Here is a 24,224-nt window from a genome sequence, read left to right on the forward strand (position 1 = left end):
TCTATCCTTCTCCTTCCTTTTCTGGGCACAGGTTGGAGAAAAGTGATCTTGACAATGGATCCCAGGGTGGGGAGCATGGGGTATCCTGAGCTCAAGAGTTCTTGAGTTGTATACCAGTTTCCCACAAGGAGATGTCCTTAACAGGGCACTTCTTGGAGAGGAAGGATTATGACTAATTAGAAGGACTTGGCAGCTTAAGGACTAAAGCAATACAATGGCAGGAGTCTGGGGGTAGGTGATCTGGCCCTTGCCACCTTCCATGATAATGCCATAAGAGGCTCAGCTAGTAAAAGTGGAGGTCAGGGGGTGGCTAGGTGGCACAGTGGATAAAGCACTGGCCCTGGATTCAGGAGTACCTGAGTTTAAATCCGGCCTCAGACACTTGACACTTACTAGCTGTGTGACCCTGGGCAAGTCACTTAACCCCCATTGCCCCGCAAAAAAAAAAAAAAAAAGTGGAGGTCAGTGGGAACTCTTTGGTTAGTAGTCCCACAAAGACTCAGTAGTTTCATGAGTATAATGGGCTAATTGAATGTTTTCTTTCAACAGTATAACTGTGTGCCCTTTGTGTCATGACTTTTCTGTGATGGATGAAGTACATGCTATCCCATACCTGATATGTACATTGCGTCCCTTTGGGGAAGGGACCCTGCCACATACCTATCAGGGAGTCCTAGATTTGAGCTATACCTAAGCTGTATTTTAGAGACTTCTGTGGAGTTTTTCTCTGGGGCAGGAGGCAACATCATTATCATCATTGGTGTCGTCTTCATCACAGCGAATATTTATACAGTGCTTACCATGTGCCAAGCACTGCTAAGGGCTTTACAATTATTATCTCACTCGATCCTCACAATAACCCTGGTAGGTGCTATTATTATCTTCATTTTGCAGATGAGGAAACTGAGGCAAACAGAGGTTAAGTTACTTGCCTGGGATCACCTGGCTAGTAAGTGCTCGAGGTGGGATTTGAACTTGGGTCTTCCTGACTCCAGAGCCGTACGCTAACCACTGTGCAACCTAGCTGTCACCTAGAAAGAAATGGATCCCCTGCGATTAGGCCCCTAGAGTAGAGTCCAATCTGTATAAGCCCAGGTCTTTGAGGGCCCCTAGACCATGAATGGTTTAGTAAGTTGGATTATCTGAAGAAAAATTGCAAAATGGCACCCCAGTCCTACAGAGCCCCTTTTGGTTCCTTCAATGATGGTGGAAGAATAGTGGAAAAGGTGATAAAGTGTGCTAGATATCACACTGGTTTGGGATCATCTGTCAACAATAGAGTCACTGTTGATAATGTAAATGTAAACTCTTTGTCCAATGATAAAAGACATACTTGGAGGACCTGGGGCATATCAATATGGTGTCCTTGCTAAAAAAGGAAACCAGAAGACATAAGGAAGTTATAGCTAAGTAGGACAGCTCCTGGGTCCTCCCTCCTTGGAGTGACAAGCAAAGGAATTGTCAGACCTGGTTTCATTGTGTACTCACAGGTGGCAAGAAACACCATCTCCTGGGATACTTGAATATTTCATCTGGCAGAGCATAAGCAAAAAGGCTAACATGAGGATAACTGTAGCCTATGAGGCAGAGAAATTCTTGGAAGACCTTGATGAGATCCTCTAAGGCAAGCTAACGGATACCTTGCAACTCAGCAACATCAATGCAGGAGGGGGCAGCAGATAGGAGGGGGCCTGTTCAGGTTTTAGCCAGTGTACTCTTTTCAGTTCTAGAAGCCACATTTTAGGAAGGACATTTAAGCTGGAAAAGGTCCAGAGGAGGTATCTGGGATAAGGAAGAAGGGAAGGGAAGATCTTAAGATCATGCTTTTTAAGGATTGGTAGAAGGGAATGGTAATGTTTAGCCTAGAGAAGATAATGCAGATGTCTTCAAGCTTCACTCTACTTACTTACTAGCTGTGTCACTGTGGACAAGTCACTTAACCTTTCTGTGCCTCAGTTTCATCATTTGTAAAATAAGAGCTTGGTTTAGGTGATCTCTGAGGTCCCTTCGAGATAAAAATCTATGATCTTATATATCTGAATGACTCTCATATATGAGAAGTGAATTTATTTTTTAGACACAGAAGACAGAATTAGAAGCAATGGGTAGATGGGGCTTTAGATGAGGCGGCAAGCAAACTTCTGACCAATCAGAGATCTCATTTCAAGGGGCTGAAGATTCCCCCTTGCTGGAGGTCTTCAAGCACAAGCTGGAGAGCCACTTATTAGGGATGTCAGGGAAGATATTCTTGTTCAAGAAGTGGGATAAACCAGAATGGCTGCCGAGGTCCCTTCTAACTCTGAGAGTGAAATATATGATCAGAAACATGGTGAGGACACAGCTAAAGGCCTGGAGAAGGCTAATAGCACATTGGGTAGATCCCATAAGGAGGATGGAGTCAAGGAGTGCCTTGTCAAGGGAAGAAAAGGCATGGACGGGTCTCAATTTGCCCCTTTGAAGGGAAGTACCCATACTGGAAAGATCACAGAGTCATTGAAAGGCCAAAGTCCTGATAAAGGGTCAGTTGGTCTCCCTTCCTCTCCCTGCCATCTGCCTTTTGGGCCATTTCACCATTGGTGAAATCTACCAAAAGTTGTCCAACTTTTGCCAAGGCAAGGGTCCATCAGTCCACTGGGCCACTTACCAGCAGCTCTGGGAGAAGTTTGGATGCAAAGAGAAAATGGGGTTATGTGAATCAACGGGTGTCAATAACCACCCTGCACACATGTTTTTGGAAGTGTTTTCATATACATTCCATCTTCTGATTCTCACAACGACTTATTCAAGTCAGTCTGATTTTAAAGATAGGATGATAACTCAGAGAAATTAGGTGATTGGGCCTAAGGTCACATAGCTAGTAAGTGACAGAGCTGGTGCTCCAAGTCTCCCCTTCTCTCCATTACACCACAGGAGCTATTTTCACAATCAATTTCTAGTGTTATAGGCCAGCATGCTCCTCATACATAGTACTCTATCTCCCATCTCTGCGCCTTTGCATTGGCTGTGCCTTATGTTTGAAATCCATGCCCTATTCCCTGCCACCTCATAGCTTCCCTCTCTTCTTCCTTCAAGGCATAGCTTTAGTACCACCTCCTACATGAAGCCCTTCCTCATCCCAGCTGCTAGTACCTTCCTTCCCTTCACTGTCTTGTATTTGTTTTGTATTTAGTCTGCATATATTCATATATGTACATGTCCCCCCATCCCCCAAATTAGCCTGTAAGCTCCTTGAAAATAGGGATGGCTTCACTTTTTGTACTTGCATCACACAGTGCCTAGCACATAGTAGGTGCTTAAGTTTAGATTTACTTAGATTTAGATTGATTGCTAGTGAAAAGACTAACCTGTAAAGCTTCCTCTACAAAGCACCGTGTGTACTTTAAAGCAAAAGCAAAAATACCTTTGACCTATTTAAAAGCTGCCTGGTCTCTTCTTGGGGGGTTGCCTGGGCTGAGTGCCTTCAGCTTGATCTGCAGGATTCCCCAAGATCGGCAGCCCATTCAATGACTCTTGTCTGGGAAACTCCCCTCAACATAAGCCAAGAAGGCAGAAACATAAAGATGGAAACAATGGTGAAAACAATGCTGGTGTCCCATGAGAGCTGCCTCTGAATGGAAATTGGCTCCACCTCCTCCCCACAACACACAATTTAATTCCCCTTTGTTGTTATTTCAAACATCCCTAATTGATGGCTGATGGGCCCTGGCGCCATATTGTTTTAACAAGCTGGAGGTCTGAACAGACACATGATTCAAAAGAACCAATGACAGATTTGGAGCTAAACCACGGCCTCACATCCTGTGGCCCACTTGTAAATTTCTTCCAATTCATGAGGGAGAGGGGGAAGGGAGGAAGGAAAAAAAGGGACAGAGGGAAAGGAGTAACTGTTTTGTCCACTGAGGAAAACTGGTGACCAGGGAGAGGTAGAACTATGCAAAGCATGTTTGACCACAACAATGAAAAGGAAGGGTGCAAGCGAGAAAGTCACACATGCACCCCCCAACCCAGCAATGTCCCCCATGATTTTAGATGTCACAGACTGCCTACCTCGGAGACAAGCTCCGAGCTGGGGCCCAGTCCCAGTTAGGGAAGGTGGCAGGACATGAATTGGAGAGGGGAGGGGAGGTGAAGGCCACAGAGGGCAGGAGCTGGAGGTGCAATGACACATCAGTGGGAGCCTCCCAGTGCTCAGTGCGCACTGTTTAGGCCGACACTGCCTGGGAAACACCGGGCTCAGCGACACAGGACAGTTTGGAAACACTTGCCTCGTGCAGCCCCGGCCAATCTTGAGCAGCTTACTGCTTCCTTACATTTTCTTATCTCTGGCCACAGGCCCCAACCACACCATGACTTACTGATGAAGTTAGCCTGGCCAGTGAATATGGTGTACTGCAGCTCATAGGAACTGATGCTGAATTCATCTTCTGAGAGCCAGTGGACGGTGATAGTGTCATGGGAAGCAGTACAAAGTTCTTCTTGTATAGACGGTGGGTTGGGGGCTGTAGGGAAAGAATACAAAGAATGAGGATGAGGGGTGAGGGGCCCAGCTAGCCCAACTCTCTTATTTTACAGAGCAGTCAGGAAACTGAGGCCTAGAGGAAAGGAAGTGACTCACCCAAGGTCACTCATAGGGTCCTAGTTCTAGAGCCGGAAGGGTCCTCAGGGCCCATCTAGTCCAACCTCCTCATTTTACAGAGGAGGAAACTGAGGCCCAGTGAGACTAAGTAATTTGCTCAAGGTCATACATGTAGTACATGGGAGTGTTGGGATTTGAACCCTGGTCCTTTAACTCCAGAGCCAAGGCTCTTTCTTTAATACCATTCAGCCTCTCATCTTTTTTTTGGGAGGGGGGCAATGAGGGTTAAGTGACTTGCTCAGGGTCACACAGCTAGTAAGTGTCAAGTGTCTGAGGCTGGATTTGAACTCAGGTCCTCCTGAATCCAGGGCCAGTGCTCTATCCACTGCACCACCTAGCTGCCCCCCATCTTCTTGATGAATATATTTTCTTTATGGCAAATGCCTGTACAACTTAAAATTGAAAAACAAGACTTCAATCTCCTTCCTCCCTTTCCCCCATCTCTCCTCCCACCCAAAGTTTTGTTTCAACTACCTAGTAATTTCAGGCAAAAGTTTCTTTGGGGCCCAAATGAACTGAGTGTTGCCTCCTGTGTATGAGGAGGTCTGATAGACATGGAGCAAACAGCTGAGATATTCCCCTGTTTAAGAAATCTTTGTTTTGACTCTTTCAAAATCATGGTCCATGGGACAGCTAGGTGGCATAGTAGATAGAGCACCGGCCCTGGAGTCAGGAGGACCTGAGTTCAAATCCGACCTCAGACACTTGACACTTACTAGCTGTGTGACCCTGGGCAAGTCACTTAACCCCAATTGCCTCACACACAAAAAACCCAAACAAACAAAATCATGGTCACCACTGGCATGCTGAACTCCTAGCAAAGGCATTTCCTTTACCAATGCAGAATAATACCTGCCCAGCAACTATGAGTGAACTGAGGGGCTGACTTGCCCTCACTCAAAACCAATGGGTTTGCCTTATTGGCATTACAGCCAACCCCAGATGAATAAATATAAACAGATGGAGAATCCTTGATCTTCCTATCACATGCCTGCCCTGAAACTCTGCAGGTAGATGGTGTAGGCACTGTCTGGTGTACCCACCCCCTCGTTTTCTAAAATCACCTGCCACCTGGCTCTTAATTTTTCCCTGAAACTCAGTTTTCTCCAAACCACTGAATTATTTCTATCTTTCACTCAAACATATGGGCCTCTCCTCTAAATCTCTTGATACTATCTCTTTTCATCCCTCTCTCCCATTTAAAAAACCATTATTAACCATTCAGTAGTTCCACCCACTTCCCTTGGTTTTTTTTTTTTTTTTTTTGGTGAGGCAATTAGGGTTAAGTGACTTGCCCAGGGTCACACAGCTAGTAAGCGTCAAGTGTCTGAGGCCGGATTTGAACTCAGGTCCTCCTGACTCCAGGGCCGGTGCTCTATCCACTGTGCCACCTAGCTGCCCCTTGTTTCTCTTCTTTTAAAAACAAACAGCTCACTCTCCCTTCCCATTTCTCCCCAGCTGACTTGCAAAGGTTCTTGTCATTTATAGCTAGAGAGTAACCATGAGCATCCTCAGGGATGTGAATTTCCCAGATGAGGAGAGCTTGCCCTTTCAGCTATATGAATGTTCTTAATTCATTTGGCCGTTTTTAATTAAAATCTTTCCAAAATGTACTGCATGCTTGCTGCCCTTATCAGATAGGGCACACCGAGTATCATTTAACCTTTTCTTGATGATTCAGGGCTGTCCTAATGAGTCTTAATTATGACACTGGCCCACAATACAGCAAGACTTCTCATCTGGGCTACTGACAGCTATGGGGCCCCAAGTGGATGTGATTTTTGAATTTAGGGGGTCTTCTTTTGATATTTTAATCTCTTCCTTTGCTGTTTGTCCATCAGTTGCTACTTCTTGACACCTGGGTCATTTTCCCATCCCTTTTGCTATTTTAGGCTATGAGCTAGATAACTATATAACCAAGCTTGTTAGAATTGCATCATTGCTGTTGTTGTGTCCTTCATTCTTTTTGTTGTTGTTTTGTTTTTTGGTGAGGCAATTGGGGTTAAATAACTTGCCCAAGATCACACAGCTAGTAAGTGTTAAGTGTCTGAGGTCAGATTTGAACTCAGGTCCTCCTGACTCCAGGGCCAGTGCTCTATCCACTGCGCCACCTAGCTGCCCCATGTCCTTCATTCTTATTTTATTTTATTTTATTTTATTTTTTTGCGGGGCAATGGGGGTTAAGTGACTTGCCCAGGGTCACACAGCTAGTAAGTGTTAAGTGTCTGAGGCTGGATTTGAACTCAGGTACTCCTGAATCCAGGGCCGGCGATTTATCCACTGTGCCACTTAGCTGCCCCCTATTTTATTTTATTTTTGAGGCAATTGGGGTTAAGTGACTTGCCCAGGGTCACACAGCTAGTTAAGTGTTAAGTGTCTGAGGCCAGATTTGAACTCAGGTCCTCCTGACTCCAGGGCCAGTGCTCTATCCACTGTGCTACCTAGTTGTCCCCTAGAACTAGGTGCCTCTTCTCTTGAAGAGGATTCATTGGCATGGGTCAAATAAAGCATGTGGACTTTGTGACACATATTTTGGCTGCCAAGAAGCCACTCACGGACTTCTACATTAATATTTTTTTAGCACTTAGACCTTATCATTGTCTTATCCTCATCCTTAGCCCAAGCCAGCGTGGTACAATGGAAAGGAGACTGGATGTGATGTCAGAGGACCTGAGTTCATATCCCAGCTCTGCCACCTGTGTTACCCTGGTCAAGTCAGGTTACTTCTCCAGGTCTCAGCTTTGTTATCTGTAAGACTGGGCCGCTAGACTCAGTGGTCTTCAAAGTCTCTTCCAACTCTAAATCTATTATCCCTGAATAGAGAGTCCAGGGCTCTTGGTCTAATTATGTTCAAAGTCTAATATAGCAGTCTGCACATGCAGGCCTTTAATTAAAATATCATTATGAAAATAGCAAAATGTTACTGCTATCCTGGTAAGGAGACACCCCAACTGTTATTTTTCTTTCTGATAGTTCAACAGAAAAAGGAGAACAAAAATATTTGGCTCCTCAATCTAGAGCTCAAAGATATCTGAGACCATCTAGTCTAACCCCTTCATTTTACAGAGGGGGAAACTGAGGCCCAGGGAGGGGAAGTGACTTGTCCAAGGTTATACATAGAATCTTAAATCTCGAGCTAGAAGGAACCTCATGGGCCATCTAGTCCAATTAGGGTACCCTTCGACTTAATCTAAAATCATGGCAAATCTAAAATCACTCTTTTACCAATATTTATTAAATTGATCACATTTGGTTTGTACCCCACTCCACTCTCCTTCCCATTATGATTCTCATCTCCTACCCAGCTTTGGATGACCCAAAGAAAAATATAACCTCATTATAGTTTAGAATTTTACTTCGGTCTCGACAAGGATGCCTCTTTCCTGAGCCAGGACTATTTTTACCTTCCCAAGTGCTATCCCCAAGTGCCTAGCCCGGTGCCTGCCACATAGTGAATATTAAACAAACATTCACTGATTGATTGGAAACATTCTAAATCTAGACAGTTCCAAACCCCTCCTTCTTCTGCTCCAAGGAAGTAAAACTCTTTGGGAAAATACGTTTACTTCCACTTCAGGGTCAAATCTGGCATTAAAAAGGGAGGACGGGGGGACAGCTAGGTGGCGCAGTGAATAAAGTGCCAGCCCTGGATTCAGGAAGACCTGAGTTCAAATCGACCTCAGACACTTGACACTAGCTGTGTGAGCCTGGGCAAGTCACTTAAACCTCACTACCCCGCAAAAAAAAAAAAAGAAAGAAAGGGAGGGCAGGGCAGATTTTTCTCCAAGTTTAAACATTACCATCTCCCCTCCCAGATGAATTCCAAGGAAAATAACCCCTAGAAAACAAGAGGAAAATAGGAAAGAAAACAATATTTTCACACCTGTTAAGTAATCTAGCCCCTCCAGTAGTTTCTTTTCTCTGGAAAAATCTAAAGCAAAGTTTTCAAAAGCATCATTAAAATTGATGTCTGGGATGAGAACTTGAGAGGATGCAGTTGCCATGGCAACCCTGAAAGAGAGGAAAGTATATCAACACACATCAAAATGGTTTTGCGACTTTCATCTATATGACTTTTCATTTAGCAAGGTAAAAAAAAAACAACAAACAACAAACAACCCAAAACAAAACAAAAAACCAAATCCCCCAAACCTCTTGTAGCTAGACATTGTGCCTGCTTAAGCCATCATAACGCTGAAGACAAATGATTCTCTTGATGGAGCCCAACAATTTTTGTTTTAATTAGCAGAGGTCAATTAGGGCATACACCATATTTCCTCTCATATTGTCATCAAGCGATGACATCCTGTCAGAGAGGTTGGAGAAAGGACACATATTTGAAAGTGGGCCTGGACCAAATGGTACTTTCCAGTACTTTCCAGCTCTGAGATTCTCTGGTGAATCTATACCCTCCCCCCCCCCTCACCAGCCTCACTTCTAAGAAGAAAATAGATTTTTTTCCTCCTAGTCTTTCCTAATTTGTCAGGTTGCCATTGTCAACAATGCCCGTCCAGTCAAACTTCAGAAGGCTTGATAAGAGCAACTATAGCAATGCTGTAAAAACAATCTCCCACAGCCTAGCTCAGCAAGTAGAAACCTCCCCCAAGGAAAAACAGCAGCCTACATTTCTCTCCAGCTTTAAGGATAATGCTTAAAGCACTTTTCTCCCAAGAATTCTGGGAAGTAAATGGATTAAATGTTGTCTTCTTTTACAGGTAAGGAAAGAGGCTCAAAGAAGTTGAGGTATTTGCCCATAGTAGCAGCAAGTAAACAGCCAAACCCGGATTCGAAGATTTCCTGGGCCCCAGCAAAAGGGCTCTTTCTACTACTATACCCTGACCTTCTTGTCATATAAATAATCCAGCTCATACTGATCTCTACCTTTTCTGTTCTAAAGCATGTAGTTTTTATCTCATTATGGAGAGACTTGATTTCAAATTTGGAATAGGGGAAAGGAATGCTGGGAGTCACCAGACAAGTTCTCCCCCTACCATTTGGGGAGAGCAGATTTTATACATTTTTTTTGTTTTTGTTTTTTTTTGTGTGTGTGAGGCAATTGGGGTTAAGTGACTTGCCCAGGGTCACACAGCTAGTAAGTGTTAAGTTTCTGAGGCCAAACTTGAACTCAGGTCCTCCTGACTCCAGGGCTGGTGCTCTATCCACTGCACCACCTAGCTGCCCCAGGGAGAGCAGATTTTAAAGTGTTTGGGGGAAGGCTAAATAGGATGCCATGGCTTAAATTTTTACTGGCCTTGGAAGGATGGAAAACTTTGAAGAAAGAAATTTGGAAGACATAAAGAGAAACAAAAAAAAATTTTAAAGAGAAACAATTTAATGAGGAAGAAAAGGGGAAATTGTCTAAAGAGATGGCTGTGGATGCACAGGGGACTCACCAATCAACTTAGATTTTTAAATGACAGGTACAAAAGATAAAAGCAAGAGCAGGTAACAGAGCATGAATATAAAAAATATGGTATAGTCCTGCAAGAATAATTTTCAGGGTAACTAAATCATAGAATAAGCTGAGGCAGTCTAGGGGAGGAAATGAAAATAAGAGGGTGGTGGTGGTTGTTGTTTTAAGTCAAACTGTGTTATATAAATATGATGGAATATCATTGTGCATTGTTAAGAATGATGGATATGCTTACAAAAATGAATGTTGAAAACTATCTTTACATGGAATTGGAAAAAATAAAAAGAATGGATATGAAGAATTCAGCAAAACATGTGAAGACTTGTATGAACTGATACAGAGGAAATAAAGTAGAACCAGGTAAAGAAAATATCCAGCGACAACAATGAAACAAATGAAAAGAACATTAAAAGCCATCAGAATTCAGATTAAATGCCAGTACAAATCTTGGCTCCAAGAGCTGATTATGATTCACATTTTGTTTGTCTCAGGAGTAGGGCGATGGACTGTGGGTATAGAATGTCACAGTCCCATTAACACTGTCATGTCCTAGAGAATCACAGAATTTATTTAGAATTTTATTTTTCCAAATTACATGTAAACCCAAATTTTGACATCAATTTTTTAAAAACTTTGTGTTCCAACTTCTCTTCCTCCCTCCCTCCCTGCCCCCACAAGAACTCAAGCAATTAAATATAAGTTATGCATGAGTAGTCATGCAAAATATCTCCACATTAGCTAGGTTGTGAAAGAAAACAGACAAAAACAAAACTTCAGATTGAGGAACTATCAAAAAATATGCTTCAATCTGTTTTCAGATACTATCAGTTCTTTCTCTGTAGATGGATTACAATTTTCATAAGTCCTTCAGAGTTATCTTGGATAACTGCATGGCTGAAAATAACCAAGTCATTCACAGCAGATCATTTACACTATTGCTGTTACTTTGTATACAGTACATTTCACTCTGCATCAGTTCGTGTAGGTCTTTCCAGGCTTTTCTGAAAGCATCCTGCTTATCATTTTTTGTTTCTGATAAAGTAACTAATGAAAGAAATTATATTTCAACCTGTATTCAAATATCAGTTCTCTCTCTGTAGATGGGAGAATCACAGAATTTAAGAATTAGAAGTGACTTAGTGGCCATAGAGTCCAATCCATCCAGGAAGGAATACCCCATTATTACATACTTGACAAATGGTTGTCCAATCTCTGCCTGAAGATCTGTAAGCAGAGGGAACCCACCACTTCTCAAAAGAAGTCTACTTGTTTAGGAATTTTTCTTGACATCACGCCTACATTTTTCTCTTTGTACCTTCTACATATTGTTCCTGGAAATTCCATCTGGGACCAAAGAGAATAAATCTAGTCCCCTCCTTCACATGATATCTCTTCAGATACTTAAGCACAGCTATCATATCCCTCCAGAGTTTTCTTTTCTCTCAGCCAATCATGTTCATTTTTTTTTGACTAGTCATCATATGTCATGAATTTAAGGTTTGTTACCATTCTGGTTCCCCTCCTTTTGTTACTCTCTAGCTTATCAATATTCTTCTTGAAGAGTAATGTCCAGAACTGAACATAATACTTTAGATGTGGTTTGATGAGGGCAGAGGATAGTGGGTTACACCCTTTCTATTCCTAGAAGCTATGACCCTCATTACAACCTGAGATTGCATTAGCTTTTGTGGCTACCGCATCACCTTGCTCCTTCATATTGAGCTTGCAATCTGCTAAAACCCCCAGATCTTCTTTTAGAAAAATTGTTGCCGATCCATATCTCATACACCTCATATTTGTAGAGTTGAGTTTTGTATCCACAAATTTTGCAACTTATTGAATTTCATCTGAGTAGATTCAGTCCAATGTTCTAGCTGTTATAATGTACCATTAACATCAAAGATGCCCCAATACCATCATAATGCTGCTACCTTCAGCACAGTGATTAATGACCAAATGCTACTAATAACACTGTCACATCCCTACTACCATCACTGTCATAATATCACCTCCATCAGCAAAACTATCACCATCAAATCTTGACCACTCTTACCACCATCACTGTTTCATTCCTAACATCAGTTAGAATAATGGAATGACTACCACCATCACTGTTATAATAATTAATTATTATTATTATAGCTAACATTTATATAGCTCTTACTATGTGCTAGGCACTGTGCTAGGTACTTTACAATTACTATCTCATTTCATCCTTTCAACGACCCTGGGAGATAGGTGCTATTATTACCCCCATTTTATAGATGAAGAAACTGAGGCAAACAGAGATTAAGTGACTTGCCCAGGGTCACCCAGCTAGTAAGTGTCTGAGGGCAGATTTGAACTCAGGTCTTCCTCACTCTAGACTCAGCACTTTATCCACTATGGTGCCACCTAGCTGCCCATCAGGATACTACCATCAGTAACCTTATCGATATCACATCACCATCATTGCTATCATTACCATCATCAATGTCACATTATCGCTACCATCAGCACAGTCCCACCACCACTACCATAGCATCCCTACCATCATCAGTACCATTATCTTGAATACATTGTCACCATCACCTACATCACTCTCCCTACAATCAGAATCATCACTGAGTTATCAGCCATATTTCTATAATCAGCATCATCACCAATGCTGTCACAATGCCACCAAAACAATCACTGTCATAATTCCAACTTTCCATGAACTTGAAAATATTGGTTTGTGTCCTTTGTACTCAAAGAGGACCAAAACTACATCATGATATCAGGGTCAAGGTACAGTGTGTGTCTCACTGTGGCTGATTAGACCAATACAATCTCATAAGTTCTACCACAGGTTAGGCACAAATAATCCATATGAAGATTTGGGATGGAAAACTTGGAAATATAAATTACTTGGGAAAGAACTCTCTATTTGGGTAAAAAAAAACTGTTGGGAAAACTAGAAAGCAGTCTGGCAGAAATGATCAAACAATGGGTTACTGAGTTCCATTGTTTCTGATTCTTTCTTGTCTAGTCTCTCATTGATCTAATTTTCTATTTTTTAATCACTACCAAATGGTTTTGATGACAGCTGCTTTACAATATAGTTGGAGGTCTGGAAGTGCTACTCTCTCTTTATCCCTGCCTTGTTTCATTATTTTCCTTGATATTTTAGATCTTTTGTTTCACCAATTGAATATTTTATTATTTTATCAAGTTCTGTAAAGTATCGCTTTGATGGTTAGCATAGCATTAAAATTTTAAATTAAATTTGGTCAGACTGTCATTTTAATTATATTTCCATGTTCCAGCTATGGAGAGCTGTTGTTGTTGTTGTTGTTTGTCCTTTGTTTCTGAAGAGGACTATGATATCAGGAGGTGATGTCCTGACTTGCAGTGAATTGGATTTGAGTAAGGGAAGACTGTGCAAGGTTACCAACCTCACTTTCTCCTCCAGATCCATCTGGGTCCAGTGGCAAGACATACATCGACATGACTGGAGATGGCCCTGGATGTTTAAGGCAATTGGGGTGAAGTGACTTGCCCAGGGTCACACAGCTAGTAAGTGTCTGAGGTGATATTTGAACTCAGGTCCTCCCAACTCCAGGGCCAGTGCTTTATCCACTGCACCACCTAGCTGCTCCACCCCCACAGCCCCCAGCTATGGGCACTGAATATTGCTCTAGCTATTTAAGTTGTTCTTTATGGAACACTTTGGATTGTAATATCTATATGTCTTGAGTATGCTTTGGTAGACTGACTCCCCCCCCCATATTTTATGCATTTCTAGTCATTTTCAGTAGTATTTACCTTTCCATTGTTGCTTCTTAAATTTTGCTATTATTATATGGAAAATGCTATTGGTTTTTTCAGGTTTCTTTTGTAGTTTGCAACTTTGCTAAATCTATTAATTGTCTCAACTACTAATTTACTGATTCTCTAGGATTTTCTATCTAAACCAACATGTCACTGGTAGTCATATCTTTTCCCTTATCTTTATATTTTTATTCCCTTGTCTTATTGATAGAATTTCTTGAATGAAATCAAATAAAAGTGGGGAGAGTAGGTATCCTCGCTGTACTACTTTATTTATTGGGAAAACTCCTAGCATGTTGTTATTGTATATTATGCTTGTTTTTGACTTAAGACACTTTTTATGTTGTTAAAAAAGATCCCTCTATGTCTATATGTTGTAAGGGGATTTTTAAGCATAAATGAGTGTTATATTTGGACAAAGGCTTTTCTCATCTAGTGAGATAATTGTAAATTTGGATGTTTTTATTTTTCATATGGTTAATTATATTGTTTCCCTAATGTTGAACTTTCCTTGAATCTCTCATATAAATCCAACTTGGTGATAATTAATTATTTCTTGGCTCTCACTCACTCCTCAACCCCTTGCAATCTGGCTTTCAGCCTCATCCATAAATAGAAGCTGTTCTTTTCAAGGTTATCAATGATCTTATAATTGCTCAATCCAATGGCCTTTTCTCAGTCCTCATTCTTTGGGCCCTCTCTACAGCAGTTGACATTGTTGACTAATCTCTCCTCCCTGATCTTCTCATCGATGGGGTTTGTTTTTGTTTCTGTGGGGCAATGAGGGTTAAGTGACTTGCCCAGGATCACACAGCTAGTAAGTATCAAGTATCTGAGGCTGGATTTGAACTCAGGTCCTCCTGAATCCAAGGCCAGTGCTTTATCCACCGTGCCACCTAACTGCCCCTCTCATCTATGGGTTTTAATGACACTGCTCCCTCTTGGTTCTTCTTCAGCCTGTTGGACCACTGTTTATCAATCTTGCTGGACCATCATCCACATAACTGTGAGTGTATCCCAAGGGTGTATCTAGCACCATCATCTTTTCTCTTTCTGCATAACCCCTCTCTCTCAGTGATGTTATCAGCTCCTTTGAGTTCAGTTATCATCCCTATATAGATGAGTATTATACAGGTATATCTAACATATCTATCTATCTATCTATCTATCTATCTATCTATCTATCTATCTATCTATCTATCTATCTATCTATCTATTCATCCATCCATCTATCTATCTATCTATCTATCTATCTATCTATCTATCTATCTATCTATCTATCTATCTATCTATCTATCTATGTATTCATCCATCCATCTATCTATCTATCTATCTATCTATCTATCTATCTATCTATCTATCTATCTATCTATCTATCTATCTATCTATCTATCTATCTATTATCTATCTACACACATATATATCCAGCCTTAATCTTTCTTCTGAACTATGCTGGTATCACCAAGTGTCTATTGACTATCTCAAATTGGATGACCCATAGGTATCTCAAATCCATGTCCAAAACAAAACTCATGATCTTTTCCCCCAAACATACCCTTAATACAAACTTCCCTTTTATTGTCGAGGGCATCATCGTCCTTCATCACCCAGGTTCAAAATCTCAGTGTTGTACTCAATTCCTCATTCTCATTCACCCAGTTTATCTAAATAGTTGCCAAATTTTGTTGATTCTCTCTCCATAACATCTCTTAGAACTATTCCTTTCTCTCCATTCACATAATCATCACCTAAGTTCAAGCCTGCAAACCCTTTTCCATGTAGCTGCCAAATTGATATTCTGAAAGTCCAAGCTTGACTGTATCACTCTCCTGATTAAGCTTCACGGGCTCTCTACTGGCTCTAGGTTAAAATCCAAACTTCTTCATCTGGCAGTTAAAGTCTTTGAAGCAAGGACTTCTTACACTCCTACTATGTATCAGGGACTGTCCTGATCATTGGATATAAAAAGACAAAAGCAATAATGCCTCCTAGGAACTGGAATTCTAGTGGGGAGACAAGATGCATAGATCTAGGTTCATAGCAAGCACATATGAGGTAAAAATAAGGTGACCTCATAGGAGAAGGCTGGAGTATCTGGGGGAACCAATGATAGTTTCATTCAGAATGTGGTCCTTGAGATAAGTCCCAAAGGAAACCAAAGATTCAAAAAAATGAATTGAGGAGGGAGAGTATTTCTGGAATTGGAGGCAGCTTGTGCAAAGGCATGGGTATAGTGTACTATGTGTAAGGGAACAGCAAGAGGGCAAGTATAGCTAGACTATAAGAAATGTGGAGAGGAGCAATGTGTTCAAAGGTTAGGTAGCTGATGAAGAACTGTGAATGACTGGGGCAGCTAGGTGGCACAGTGGATAGAGCCCCAGCCCTGGATTCAGGAGGACCTGAGTTCAAATCCAGCCTCAGACACTTAACACTTACTAGCTGTGTGACCCTGGACAAGTCACTTAACCCAATTGCCTCACACACAAAAAAAGAACTGTGAATGACTTAACTATTCTCAACAACATAATGATCCAAGACAATCCCAAAGGACTCATGATGAAGCATACTCCAAAGAAAGAACTGATATTGATTGTACACAAATTGAAGCATGCTATTTTTCACTCTCATTTTTTTTAGTTTTATTCAAGTTTTCTTATACAAAATGACTAATATGGTCATGTTTTACATAATTGCACATGTATAACCTATATCTGATTGCTTACTGCCTCAGGGAGGAGGGGGGAGGGAGGGAAGGAGGAATAGAATTTGGAACTCAAAACTTGAAAGAAAAAGGTTTATTATTTTTAAAAGGTTAGGTAAATAGGAAGGGGGCAGGTTTTTAATAGTTAAATGTCAAGTGTTGATTGGTCATTTTGATCATGGCCTATTCTTTGTGACTCCATTTGGGGTTTTCCTAGCAAAGATACTGGAGTGGTTTGCTATTTCCTTCACCAGCTCATCTTACAGATAAGGAAACTGAGTCAAACAAGGTGAAGTGAATTGCCCATGGTCACCCAGCTAGTAAGTGTCTGAGGCCAGATTTAAACTCATGAAGATGAGTATTTCTGATTCCAAGCCCAGTGCTCTATTCACTGCAGTGCTACCTAACTGCCCAAATGCCAAATAGAGATATTTTTGTTTGGTCCTAGAGTCACCAGAGCTTTCTGAGTGTGTGCATGTGTGTGTGAGAGAGAGAGACAGAGACAGAGAGAAAGGTGGTAAAACCTGGACTTTCAGAATATTAAAATGGCATCTATGTGGAAGATGGAGAAGGGAGAATCTTGATGCAGACATAAGGCCAACCAACCATAAGACTATTGTGATAGACCAGGCATGAAGGCTTGAATTAGGGAGGTAGCTATGTGACTGGAGAGAAGGGGATTTAGAGGAGAGATAATAGCGAAATAGAAATGATAAGATTTGGCAACCTTTTGAATATGTTGGATAAGGCACAGTGAGAAGTCAAGGATGATGAGGTAAACTAGGTTGAATAGAAAGACAGAAAAGTCACCGAGAGAAATAAGGAAGTCTGGAAGAGGAAAAGGTTTAGTGGAGAGATACTGAACTATGTTCTGGGTATGGTGATTTTGAGATGTCTATGATATATACAATTTGAAATGTCTAATTGGTAACAAGTCACTTCACCTCTGTCTGCCTCAGTTTCCTCATCTGTAAAATGGGGATAATGATAGTACCTACCTCCTAGGGTTTTGAGGATCAAATAAGATAACTGTCAAGCATTTAACACAGTATTTGGCACATAGTAAGCACTATATAAATGTTAGCTTTTATTATTATTAATATGTATAAATAAATATATACATATATTTGTGTATATATATACACACATACATATGTAACATTTATATATGTACATGTGTGTGACCTGAATATAGATAATGATGGAATTTGATAAAGTTACCAAGTTAGAGAATGTTAAGAGAAAAGAACAGAGGACCAAGGACAGAGCCTCAGAGGTATACCTATAGTTAGGTGTTGTGATACAGATTATGAATCAGCAAAGGATACTGAGGAAGAGTAGATAATAGAGAGTAGAACCAAGAAGGCAGTGTTATAAAAACTCAGACAAAAGAGAATATTCAAAATAAGAGAGCTATCAGCAATGTTAAATTCAGCAGAAAGGTCCCAATGGATGTAGACAGAGAAGAAGCCATTAGATTAGGCAATGGAAAGATCATAGGTAACTTTGGAGAGAATAGCTTCAGTTGCGTGATGAGGTGAAAAGCCAGATTACAAAACATTTAGAAGAGAGTGGAAGGAGAGGAAGTAGAGGCATTGGATGTAGATGGTTTTTTCAAGTAATTTGCCTGAGAAAAGGAGTAGAAATATTGGATGATAATGAGTGGGGATGGACATATTGAGTGAGGATGTTTTAAGGATAAAGGAAACTTTGCTGTGTGTGTAGGTAGCAGGGATGGAACACATTGTTAGGGAGAAGGAGACATAATAATAGGGGCAATCTGCTTCGGGGAATGGGATTGAGGGAACATATAAGGTGATCATGGTAAGGAGAAAGACTGCCTCTTTGTGAGAGACTAAAGTAAAGGAGGACATAGTGGGAGATAACATCAGAAGGATGTGAGAAGAATATGAAGGGAGAAGAGCTAAAGGCAAATGGCTTTAATTTTCTTAGTAAAGATTTAAGAAAGGTCCTTAATTGAGAGGGTAGGGAAAGGGGGTTGCCATGTGAAGCCTGGGGAGAGAAAAGAAAAGCCACTGTGACAAGGAGATGGAGATGGACCAGGGTGGAGTTGTGTATAATCCTGCCAGAGTGTAGTGACTGATGGGCAGGATTGGGGGGGGGGGCAGAAAGTGCTAAGTAAGCAGAGATTAGCCTGTACTTCTATGAATTCATCTGGTTGATACCTAGTTAGGATTCTTGATGTCTTAGACCATGTGGACAGCTGAAATTTCTTTATCTCTTGCACATAATTACTATTTTTGAAAGATTTAAGGGGCTGTAAAGATTGGAGAAAGTGTCTAGTCTTCCATCTTGTTGATCCATGAGTTACTGCTGTCTATCATATTTGGCATTCCTTCTCTCATGTCCATATTTTCATGATCTGCACCTGGAATATATTTCATTTTTACCTCCACCTTTTGAATCGACAACTTCACTTAAGGCTTAGCTCAAGCACCACCTCTAATATAAGGTATTACTGAGCTCCCCAGATGTTTGTACCTTCCCCATTCCAAAAGCTAATTTCATTAGTTATATGTTTTGTATTAACTTATCTGTATCTGTATTTTCTACCAATAAAATACAAGCTCCATGAGGGCAGGGAGAGTTTTTTTATTTGTTTTGTTTTGTTTTGGTGGGGCAATGAGGGTTAAGTGACTTGCCCAGGGTCACACAGCTAGTAAGTGTCAAATGTCTGAGGCCAGATTTGGACTGAGGTCCTTCTTAATCCAGGGCCAGTGCTTTATCCACTGCAGTGCCACCTAGCTGCACCTGAGAGTTTTTGTTTTGTTTTTTTATACCTAGCACAGTGCCTGGCACATAAAAAGTGCTTGATAAATGCTTGCTGAATCAATTTATTTGAAATGGAGGAAGATGGGACAGAGAGAACAGTTAGGATGCTAGTGTAGCAGGACAAGGAGCAGGAGAGGTGCACAAACTTGAATCCTGACACCATGTTCCACAGAGACAAACATAAACACTGTAGGGTTCTTCAGTTCCCTTGGACTGGAGAGCAGGGGAATGGCAGATGGAATTGGACAAGAGGTCTCCAATGACTCACAGGGCTCACCACTGGGAACAAGGAACAGCACTGTTACTTGTATGGTTACAAGCAACTGGGAACAAGGGACGGCACTGTTACTTGCTCTCAGTGGATTTGGTGAAATGCCCAGGTGGCAGCTGTTAAGAGATATGTCTGAATGGGATCAAACAGCTTACAAACTGGCCTCTTTTCATAAGATCAGACATCTGCTTCAAGAGAACCATAGAGACCCCACCTCTCCATGAGGTTTTTTTGCAGATTGTAGGAATCGTGTCTGGCCATCTTCTTTCAGGAATTGCTCAGCTTGGTTGATGAGGACACTGGCAGCTAGTGGCGACTGCACCATCACTGTCATGACACCACCACAAAAATGGTTACACAGGCACCAGCATCACTGTGATATCATGACCACTATACTAATGCTATCTATCTCTACCACCATTACCACCACCACCATGCTATCAATGTTTCCATCATTACCACCATCATAATGCTATCAATAGTGCCATAGTTAAAGTCCCATCATCACCATCACATCACCACCGACATCACTATTATATTAGGACCACCATTTCTGTCACATCACTACCATTATCATAATTCTATCAAGAGGAACAACATCAATTTGACATCAGAACCACCATCGCTACTGTCACTGCTACCATGACTACTACATCACCACTGCCATTTTATGTTTTTTTGTTTTGTTTTGTTTTGTTTTAGTAAGGCAATTGGGGTTAAGTGACTTGCCCAGGGTCACACAGCTAGTAAGTGTTAAGTGTCTGAGGCCGGATTTGAACTCAGGTCCTCCTGACTCCAGGGCCGGTGCTCTATCCACTGTGCCACCTAGCTGCCCCATCCACTGCCATTTTAAATAACTCAGAAGGACCAAAACTACAATGTCAGCCCTACTGTTACTCCAACATCAGCATCACTGTCAATGGGAACACCACCACCTCTGTCATAGCAACCTTACTGTTGCTATCCTATCACTACAAGCAATGCTATCACTGTTACATCCAAACTATTATCACTGTTACATTAGCACATCCATCAATGGCTTGACTACCACTTCACCATCACTATATGTCATTGGTACCATTATCACTACCACATTACCATCACCATCATGGCTACATCAGCACCACCATTGCTATCACACTATCATGAGCATTGCTGCCACATCCCCATCACATACACCCCCTCCCAGGACATAAATATCCCGAGGGCAGGAAAGGTGCTGTTTATCTCGTCATAACTTGGGCAATGGGTGGCACATAAGAGGCACTTAAGAAATGCTTGCTGAGTTGATTGATTCGAAGTGGCAAGAAATTGTAAACAGAATAGTTCAGATGCCACTGCATTAATTCTGGTAAAGTGGAGAGGTTCACACAATCATACCCCTATCCCATGTTCCACAGAGACAAACACAAACACTGCAGGGCTCAGTTTCCTGGGACTGGTCCTCTAAGTAGTTCTTTTTTTTGCAGGTCAATGAGGGTTAAGTGACTTGCCGAGGGTCACACAACTAATAAGTGTCAAGTGTGTGAGGCGGGATTTGAACTCAGGTCCTCCTGAATCCAGGGCCAGTGCTTTATCCACTGCACCACCTAGCTGCCCCTCCTAAGTAGTTCTAGGCATTAGTTCTGGGTATGAGCTAATGCCAGGATAAAAGGCTGAAATCAAAGACTATGACTCAGTTATCTAGTCCAGTTGTCTTCCATGCAATATTTGGTGAATAAGAAGATAACTGTCCTCCTTAATTCTGTGGCTAAGTTAGAAAATCATCTCATGATTTCTCCCGACTTTGCCACCAACTTATCATTGGACAAATTGCTTTGGTCTTTTTGCTCTTGGGCACTAGAATCATTGCTCATATTTCTCCAGTGTTTCACAGTGCCTCTGTGAAGCAGAAAATGTAAATACCGTCATTTTTGTTTAACAGATGAGGGAAGTAAAGGCCAGAGAGGACTGACATGCCCAAAGTCAGGGTTAGTAAGGAGCTATCCCTCAAGACACACAGCCATTGTTCTCTGTCATGCTACTCTAAGTAAATGGACCGTGTGCCATTAGAAAGGATGATTATGGGAATTACTGAAATCAAGGTAAGGAGAAGGCATATAGTTAGATAAAGTCAAAACCAACTGTTTCCCCTGCCCCTATTCCAGCACCAGCTCAGAGAGCTCCAGTCTCAGACCAGCATCGGGGAGCTATGGTGGTAAGTAGCTGGTGGAAGTAGACTCATGCTGGGCTGGAGAGCAGAGGAATGGCAGATGGTGTTGGATGAGAGGCCTCCAATGACTCACAGGGCTCACCACTGGGAACAAGGAAAAGCACTGTTACTTGTATAGTTACAAGCAACTGGGAACAAGGAACGGCACTGTTACTTGCTCTCAGTGGATTTGGTGAAATGCCCAGGTGGCAGCTGCTAACAGACATGTCTGAATGGGATAAACAGCTTACAAACTGGCCTCTTTTCATAAGGCCAGACATCTGCTTCAAGAGAACCATAGAGACCCCACCTCTCCACGACGCTTTTTGCAGTTTGTAGGAATCGTGCCTGGTCATTTTCTTTCAGGATGCGCTCTGCTTGGTTGATGAGGACTGTTGAGCGTTCTAGACATTGGCGGCAATTGGCAACTTGCTGTGCCAACTTCCTCAGCTTCATCACCTTCAAAAAATGAGTCAAGTGAAAAAGGGAAAACACAATGCTCTCCATTTTAAATAACCCAAATGAAACATAATCTCTGGGGAATCCCCAAAATCTATCTCCTGGGACCAAACTGTTGACTACTCACTGTTTCTATTTCTTTCATTTTTCCATCATCTACTTGCCCCCTTCTCTCAGCTTCTCCCATCTTCTCCCTGCTTCTCCCATCAACCTGCCATGCATTCTCACCTATTTACTCCTTTATGTGAGTACATATATATATACATATGTATATATGTGTATATATATATATACATATATATATATAATTTCTATTTGTTCATATATCTGTGTTTTGAGTAGCTTTAGTGCCTGTAAGAGTTAGAGTCACTCCTTATGGCACAGAGCCATCTTATGTCAATAATGAACATTTCATTAGTGCATGGCTTTTCTCACTGTATGCATAGTATGAGCACAGAATCACCTCTATTTTTATTGTCAGACTGAGAAAAATAAAATCACATAGACTCAGTCTCAAAACATTGGCCCCATCTTGACATATTCATAATGTATCAGTACCATTATTTTCATTATCCAGGCTAAACACCTGGAAATCACTTTGGACTCCCCTCTCTCCATCTTTATGTCTCTCATATCTATCTCCCCCCTTTTATTTTTTTAAATTTTTTTTGCAGGGCAATGAGGGTTAAGTGACTTGCCCAGGGTCACACAGCTAGTAAGTGTGAAGTGTGTGGCTGGATTTGAACTCAGGTCCCCCTGAGTCCAGGGCCAGTGCTTTATCCACTGTGCCACCTAGCTGCCCCTCTTTTCTTTCTATTATTACCACCATGAGTTTAATTCAGGCCCTCTTACCATCATGCCCAGAACCTGAACATAGCTTCCTGATGGAAGTGTCTTTCAGACAGGCTATAAAAGTTACACTTCCTGAAACATTGCTTTAGAGCATTGTGTAATTCTCTTGCTCAAGGATTCACAATGGCTCCTCACTGCCTACTGGATCAAGTCCAAACTCCACAACTTTCCTTCACAGCTCTTTATAATTAGTCTTTACCTCACCTAGCCAACATAATCATTCATTGCATCTCAAGTGGCACCTTCATTAGGTTTAGGCTAGTCTCTTGTTCCCTATATACATCATCCTAGTTCCCACCCCTTCACCTTTGCTTGTGCTGTTTCCCCTGCTGAGAATGATCTCCTTTACTCTTTCCCGCCAATCCAAAGGTCCTTCCCAGGCCCAGCACAAAGCCTTAGCCAACCAATTTATAGTTCTACCTTTACTTCCTGATTTTCTTGCCTCAGACATACTGCCTGTGTGACAATGGGACAAGCCAATTAAGCTACGAGGACCCTCAGAAGTTCTCTGAGTACATAAGTTACAGAGAAGGTTCTGACCTGTAGTCATAGAGAATGTCTTCATCTGGGAGCTCCCTATCACAAAATCACTATTTCTTACTAGCTGGATTAAACAGTTTAGCATTTGGTTATATTTAATTAAACACTTTATTAGTTGCTGTCTTACATTGTTTTCTAGCTTCCTGTGGTTTAGTCTTTTCTCTCCTTGAGAGCAGAGACTATGTAATAAATTTCTCTCCTATGTCCCATAATGCACTTCACTGTGCTAGGCTCACAGGAGAAGCTCAATACATGCCTGTCTAATTGAACTGGGGGGCCTGGTTGCCTACAACTTGTGGAGAAAGCCCACATCTTCCCAATATGGCAGCAAAACTCTATCATCAGACTCCCAGGCTGTTGTTAATAATAATTATTATTGCAACAGTCTGTAGAATAGTACATCTCAAAGATTATTGGGATAGTGACTTGTCCCAAGACTATTTCATAGAATTCTGGATTTATGGCTGTAAAGAGCCATTTTTTTTTTTGCGGGACAATTGGGGTTAAGTGACTTGCCCAGGGTCACACAGCTAGTAAGTGTTAAGTGTCTGAGGCCATATTTGAACTCAGGTCCTC

The 24,224-nt window shown here is 41.5% G+C and overlaps 1 protein-coding gene across 2 annotated transcripts in view; it reads right to left on the bottom strand.

Moving 5' to 3' along the window:
* The window catches only part of MID2 (midline 2), a 101,561-nt gene that overhangs the window by 14,158 nt on the left and 63,179 nt on the right, over positions 1–24,224 (bottom strand). Inside the window, exons 5-7 of one of the 2 annotated variants that reach the window (XM_043973641.1) lie at positions 22,108–22,256; positions 8,520–8,647; positions 4,356–4,499 (exon numbers count right to left, since the gene is read on the bottom strand). In XM_043973641.1, coding sequence (XP_043829576.1) covers positions 4,356–4,499; positions 8,520–8,647; positions 22,108–22,256 — 421 coding nt within the window. Of the gene's footprint in view, positions 1–4,265; positions 4,500–8,519; positions 8,648–22,107; positions 22,257–24,224 lie in introns of both variants that reach the window. The other variant, XM_043973640.1, reaches the window with a different exon arrangement.

The sequence above is a fragment of the Dromiciops gliroides genome, chromosome X (assembly GCF_019393635.1).
Source record: "Dromiciops gliroides isolate mDroGli1 chromosome X, mDroGli1.pri, whole genome shotgun sequence".
Classification (NCBI taxonomy): domain Eukaryota; kingdom Metazoa; phylum Chordata; class Mammalia; order Microbiotheria; family Microbiotheriidae; genus Dromiciops; species Dromiciops gliroides.